The 6,964-nt window shown below is 55.6% G+C and overlaps 1 protein-coding gene across 1 annotated transcript; it reads left to right on the top strand.

The window, feature by feature from the left end:
- Nucleotides 1-700: 700 nt before the first annotated feature.
- Nucleotides 701-3,378, top strand: SPN (sialophorin). Its single transcript, XM_015064923.3, has 2 exons — nt 701-764; nt 1,156-3,378. Exon 2 carries the CDS (start codon nt 1,184-1,186, stop codon nt 2,498-2,500), a length of 1,317 nt encoding a protein of 438 aa, XP_014920409.2. The 5' UTR covers nt 701-764; nt 1,156-1,183; the 3' UTR covers nt 2,501-3,378.
- Nucleotides 3,379-6,964: the final 3,586 nt, after the last annotated feature.

The following is a 6,964-nucleotide window of genomic DNA, read 5'->3' as shown; positions in this document are numbered from 1 at the left end:
CGGTAGATGTTTTTCCAGACTGTTTTCCATATAGCTTCCCACATCTTTATTAGTTTTCCCCCCAAATAAAATCATGACGAATGAGTGCTTCGTAACCACCTTGGTCTAGTTAAGCACCCCACAACTGGGACCCCGCGTGGTGGCCCCCCAAGCCACCAGTCTTGAGATGTCATCCAGAGCCCATCGGGACTGCATGCGGCCTGCAAAGGCTTTCGCGGCCCCCCCAGCCAGAGCTGAGGCTTCTTACTCTGGTAGTTCCGGGGAGCTCTTGGGGCAGGAAAGGGTGCTACCCTGCTCTCGGGGGCAGGAAAGGGTGCTACCCTGGGTTTGGGCCTAACAACTTGGGAACCACAAATGCAAAGGAAGCCACCCTCCCCTCTCATGTCCTCCTCCGCACCCCCTGTTCTAGAGCACGGCTTCGCATCACACCGGCTCTGATCCTTATGCCTCTGCCAGCCTCACCCCTCGCCGTCCCGGCTCCCAGCGAGGTCCCCATTCCAGACCTCCCCCCGGCACCCTCCACGACCCCACTTGCCTCAGCCAAGACCCCAGAGCCCCTGGCATCATCTCAGACCCCAGCAAGAGCGAGTGATGGAGCTGTCATCACACAGCAGCTGTGGGAGCAGGGCGGGTGGGGCAGGATGCCGGGGTGGGGTGGGTGGAGCCAGGGCCACTTCCTTTCCCCCTGGGGCCCATCTGCCCAGTCCTGCCCCAGCCTCAGGAGGAGTTGGAGTGGTCTGGTCCCAGCCCTGTGCCCTCATCAAGTGAGCTGGTATGGGGCGCGGCCTGGCGGGGCGGGAGACTTCGCGGCCGCGGGAGATGTGCTGTGGCTTGAAAAGGGCCTGGTAGATGACAGGAAAAGATCAGGAGCCACCGGGGCTGAATGGGGTCAGGGAGGGCCAGGGGGCTGGTCATCGCTGGAGCACGAGCAGCCAGGGCTCAGGGAGCCCGCGGATCAGGGCTGACGGCAGAGCAGCCAGCATCTGTGCCCTTGTTCTTTCTGATAATAGTAAAAGCAAGGGTGGAAAAAGCCGTTAAGCCGCAAGTTAGACCTGGCAGTTAGCAGGGAAGTGGGCAGACGGGGAGGAGGGCCCGGCCAGGTTCTCCCCCTCAGCGCTTTGTGTGTTGGTATTTCTCCAGCTTCCCCTCCCTCAGGTCTCCGCTCCTGCTCACGCCTGTGGCCATGGGAATGATCCTGCTTCTCCTCCTCTTTGGGGGCGTCTGGACCCAAGAGACGAACCCAGAGCTTGTGGACATCGCGACCACTTTGGGGATGTCTGCACCCACAAGACCCTCTGCTTCTTTGACCCCAACTTTCTCTGAGCCCCCAAACCTCAGCGTAGTGACCCCCAGTCCTGCAACAGCCAGAGTCCGCGAGGAGAGCAACGGCACCGGGCCCCAGATCTCCCCACCTTCTTCAGCTTCCTATACAGCCAATGAGGTGTTCTTTCTCGGGGCTTCCACTACTGCCGGTGGTGACCTCCATGTACCTGAGCCATCGGTCTCTGGGGAAGTTGCCACCAAGAAGTCATCAAACCTGGAAACTAATGCTCAATCACTAGAAGACTTTCTGGAACTTCACATTATGACTGATGGAACCACGGTAACTGGCTCTCTGGAGACCTCTGATGTCACCAGGGGGCCCTCCGCCACCATGGCGACTGGCTCTCCAGAGACCTCTGATGTCACCTGGGGACCCTCCGTCACCATGGCGACTGGCCCTCCGGAGACCTCTGATGTCACCTGGGGACCCTCCGTCACCATGGCGACTGGCCCTCCCGAGACCTCTGATGTCACCTGGGGACCCTCCGCCACCATGGCCACTGGCCCTCCGGAGACCTCTGATGTCGCCAGGGGACCCTCTGCCACCATGGCGACTGGCTCTCTGAAGACCTCTGACGTAGCCAGTGTAACCCCTCTCACCATGTCAACTGGCTTTCTGGCGAGCCCTAAGGGGCCCAGTGGCTTCCCCACCTCCTCGGCAAAAACAACCCCCATTTCTACAGGCACAGGCAGTCGGCATCCCTCATTAGTTCCCAAGAAAAATGGCACCCTGCTGGTGGTTGTGGTTGTGGCCCTGGTGGTGTTCACGATCCTTGTGACCCTACTCCTGCTGTGGCGCCGGCGGCAGAAGAGGAGGACAGGGGCCCTGATACTAAGCAGGGGAGGAAAGCGCAACGGGGTAGTAGATGCCTGGGCTGGGCCGGCCCAGGTGTCTGACGAGGAGGCCCTCACAGCAGCAGCAGGCGGGTCTGGGGGCGGGAAGGGCCCCGGGGTCTCCGAGGGGGAAGTGTCTGGCCAGCGGCCCACACTCACCACTTTCTTCGATAGACGCAAGTCGCAACCGGGCTCCTTGGAGCTGGAGGACCTGAAGGCCAGGCCGCCCCCCGTCCTAAACGGGGAGGAGGAGCCGCTGGTGGGCAGCAAGGATGAGGCTGTGGAGGCCCCTGCTTCCCAGGGGCCAGAGGCCGGAGATGTGGAGGCCCCTCAGTGCTTGTGAAAAACAGGAGCGCAGGTCAGAATGGCTCCCGGCCTTCACCACCTTCCCTCCTATCATCGCCTCCAGCTTCCTTGTCACGCAGCATCGTCTGGGTCCTCACCCTGTATGTTCATCCCGAGCCCTCATTCGGCTTCTCAACCCCAGGTCTCCCAGGCGGCACCCACACCCCCGGAACCAACAGACTTTCCTCATCAATCCCAACTGGTCCTCATCACCCTCTTCTCCACGTTTTTGTCCTTGAAATCAGCTGCTGAGTCTCCACAATGCCAAACTTCCTTGGCCAATGCCTTCTCAGAGGACTCCCCAGGGACACGGGAGTCTAGGAAGGAAGATGGGGACAACCCAGCAAACTCTCGCCGAGGATTGCTCTGGAAAGTGCTTTTGGCCCCATAGATTAGGACAGACCTACCGGCTCAGCCCACGAACCTGCTTTGACACTGCGCAGTGCTCCGTGCCCGGCCACTGGCCATCAGAGCAGGGACTGGGGGGTGTCACCTAGATGCGCTCTCGGATCCTAGGCTGGTGCCTGGCCCACACTCCCCACCCCCTACCTGTGGATTGAGGCTGCAGCTCCTTCTCCCCCCCCCCCCCCCCCCCGGGGGCAGAGGTGAGAAAAGTTTCCTGGCGGGTGTAGTCCTCCAGAAACCCTGGCACCCGCGTGTGTCCTGTCATGGGCGCAGCTTGCATGCAAGAGGCCAGGCCTTGGCCACGTTTGTGCAGGTGGCGGTGAGTAGGGCCGGCGTGTGGAGGGGACGGGTGCTGCCAATCTGAGGAGCCCTTGAGAACATCTGTGTCCTCATCTTGGTTCAGGTGGGGTGGAGGCGGCAGAAGATTTAGCCATGTCTGTAGCCCAATAAAGAGCGTGGGGCTTGATAGACTGCATGTGTGACCTGAGTGTGGTTCTTCAGCTCAGCCGCTGTTTCCCGTGCCCAGAGCCTCCCCCTACTCCAGCTGGCTTGCTCCCAAGGCAGGGGAGAGGAGGGCTGAGGTGGGGGGGGGGGCGGGGAGGGTGTTGCTGCTACCTGTTTAATGTGGATTTTAAAATTTTAATTATTTGAGAGAAAGAGAGAGAGAGTGCAGGAGGCAGAGACGGACGAGAGGGGGAGAATCCCAAGCAGGCCCTGCACTAGCCCAGTGCAGGCCTCAAACGGGGGGAGGGTGAGATCGTGAGATCGATCGTGACCTGAGCCGAAATCAAGAGTGAAATCAAGAGTCGAGAACACTCAACTGACTGAGCCAGCCAGGCGGCCCTCGTTTAATGTGTTTGTATCTCCTCTTCCACTGGGGGCGGGCTCCTTCCCTTCTCCGAGAAAAGTCAGTGAGACTGACAGGCCCATAGACACGGGAGCTTCCCCTGCGGTTCTGGGATGGGATGGTTGGGAGCGGGGAGAAGACCCCACCCCAGGCCAGAGCCCAAGAGGCCACAGGGCGCCAGAGATAGTTGGTATTTCCCCAGGACAAAGAGGAAATTTGCAAAGAGGAAGTTGTTGAGTCAGAGGGTGCAGTGGCTGAGAGGCGACAGGTTGACCCACAGAAAGGCCCTTGGGAAGTTGAGTGTGTGACTGCCCGTGGCCTGACCTGGAGGGGAGGGGAACAGCTCAGGGGTGCATCTGTTCCTGTGGTTCGGGGAGGGGAGGGGAGAGAAGGGACAGAAAGTGGCCACGGAAGATGGGGGTAGAAAGTGACCATGGGTCCACTTGGCCACCGTGGCTTGTGCCACCTGTGCTTGGACTGGGGACAGGCTGAGCTGGGACGAATGCAGCCCTCGCCAGTCATGCCGCCATGGCTGGGTGGAAGGTGTTTGTCAGGCTGAAAAGGGGGGAAAGGCCCCCTCAGCAGAGGGGGCAGTAAATGCAAAGTTGCCATAAGGGCCATGTGACTAGTTTCATGGTGCACGTTGGAATGGGTGCAGCAGATACTATAAGACCAAAAGGGGGCCGGGGTGGGGTGGGGAGAGAAACAAAAGAGAGAATTATCTATCAAGTGTGGTAATGAAAGGGCCAAACATATCGAGTACGAAAATGTTTGTAAATGGCTTATTACACCATGTGCTCCAAAACTATGCAATAAAACGTCTATAATATAATGTCACCGGGGAACAAAGAGCTAGTTACTAATCTGTAAATACGTATGAATCTAGGTTTGTAATGAAAATGCAAAAACATGGACGTTTGTGGGGAAAAAAAAAAAAAGAACTTGAAGGAAATATCCCAAATGTTCATTGTGGTTATCTGTCAGGTGAGAGGTTTACGAATGATTGTTACTTTGTTTCTACTTTTCTGTATTTTCCCAGTTTTATGTAATAAATACCTATCACTTTTACGATTAGAAAAAAATAGTACCAAGAAAGTATTTGCTGGGGGGATGGGGTGTCTGGTTCAAGGACATGAGGTGGGAAGGGCGGGTTGGAGCCCCACTGTGAAGGACTAGGGAGTTTGGATTCAGTTCTGAAAGCAGTGGGGAGGTCGCCAAACCTAAGTCTGTTCTAGACTCTTCCAGGGCCTCTCAGACCCATCATCAAACTCCACTTCTTCCTGTCTTTGCCTCTTGGGTACCAAGTCCCCCTGACTCTGCGTCCATGGTCCCTTAGAGCCTTTCCTTCCCCCAGGCCCCAACACACCTTGCCTGGGTCCTGCCCAGACTTCTCTTTGGGTTTCTTGACCATAACCTCTTCTACCCTCTGCCCATGATGCTCCCAATGACTCTTCTACAAGGGTTCAGATTCCCTCCTAATGAGGTCAAGACAGAGCCTTAGCTTGAAGATAAGACTCCTTCGAGATCTGGCCCTGACCGGTCAGCCCTTGGTGCAAACACTCTATGCCCTCCAGCCACATCACATTCCTTGTAGGTCCCTGAATAGGCCATGTGTTTTTCTTGATGTGTGCTTGAGGGTGTAGTTCAAAATGTTAAAAATATTTATTTTGTCCAGACAGTAACAAGTTAATTACCAGCACATTCCAATTTCTTAATAACAGGATTCACACACACACACACACACACACACACACACACACACACACGTACACATGATGTACTATACTTCATCTTATATTTTCTTTTTTCTTTAAATTTTTAAAGTTTTTTTTATTTGGAGAGAGAGTGTGTGCATGAGCATGAGCAGGAGAGGTGCAGAGAGCAAGGGAGAGAGAGAGAATCCCAAGCAGGCTCCATGCTGTCAGAGCCAACAGCCCGCTGTGGGGGCTCGATCCCACGAACCGTGAGATCATGACCTGAGCCGAGATCAAGAGTCGGACGCCTAACTGAAAGATTATGGTTACAAATAAAGCTGTGTCATACAAAATGACATTTCCAGGTGGTAAAAGGATTTAGAGAAAGTCTTGAGAAATCTATTAATGCAATTCATTTTTGCAGACAGGAGAAAGGGCCCCCATGCATGCTTCTGAGGACATTTCATTTCTGAAAAAGGATATTTACACCTAAATGTCCTCTGCATCCCTATTTCTGACCCTGGACCATGTTCAGTTCAGCAGGCGGAACCTGTGATGGGTGGGATACAAGTAGAGGTGACACCTGTCGGTTCTGAGTCCTCTAAGCCCTTGGGCTGAGGGAATGAGAAAGACCCCAGCTCTGAGCCCCAAGCTCAGTGACTGTGCCAGGAAGCAGATTAAGCCTGGATTGTTAGCAAGACCAGAGAGGAATATAACCAGAAGATTCTAAGATTCCCAAAGTATTTGCAGGAGCAGACTCCAGCCAAACGTAGAGAGAAAACTTTCAAACTCTACGAGGGTATCCTACACAATGGGTGGCTGTTGTGCTCTAGGGAGGTTCGGGGTAGAGCTTTTAGACAAAGGAAACCCAGGGTACTTTGAAGACAATCTCCTTGCCCGGGACAATGAGCTGCAAATGGGTGCCTGTGTGCCTCAGTTTCCCAGGGTGCTCAGTCCCTGCCTGGCCAGCTTGTGGCCTCTGGATAGCCTAGCTGGACTATGGGCCAGATCCACCCCAGGAGGGCTGGTCCTGAAGAGAGCCACCTACTCAAGACTGCACGAAGCCAGCCCACCCCCGGCCTGCCCCATGACGCACACATCTTGATTTCACGCCAAACTCCTCAACCGTCAAGATTCAGCTCAAATGTCACCGCCTGTGTGAAGCCGCCCTTGCCGCTTCCATCCCCAACAGACATGGTATTTCTTCCACGGCACCTCGTGTGACCGCACGACACCCGGGCTGTAACTGTGTGACGGTGTCCCTCACTCATTAGAGTGTAGCCCCTCCAAGTCCACGCGTCATCTTTGTGATTCTGGGGTCCAGGGCCCCCGCACAGCAGCTACCTGATATGTGTTTACTGAATGGAGGGATAAATGAACTCGTGAATGAAAAAATGACGATTTCAAGTACACCTGTGGCAAGCTTGGGTCTGTCTTTTGGGTAAACCGGGCATCCAGGAGGATGGCCTGAAGGGAGATCAGCCCAAGGTGAGAGCGTTATTCTAGTCCAAGTTGG

Source organism: Acinonyx jubatus, chromosome E3, assembly GCF_027475565.1.
Source record: "Acinonyx jubatus isolate Ajub_Pintada_27869175 chromosome E3, VMU_Ajub_asm_v1.0, whole genome shotgun sequence".
NCBI lineage: Eukaryota > Metazoa > Chordata > Mammalia > Carnivora > Felidae > Acinonyx > Acinonyx jubatus.
Note: the sequence above shows the minus strand (reverse complement) of the source record. Positions and strands in the feature narration are given on the sequence as shown.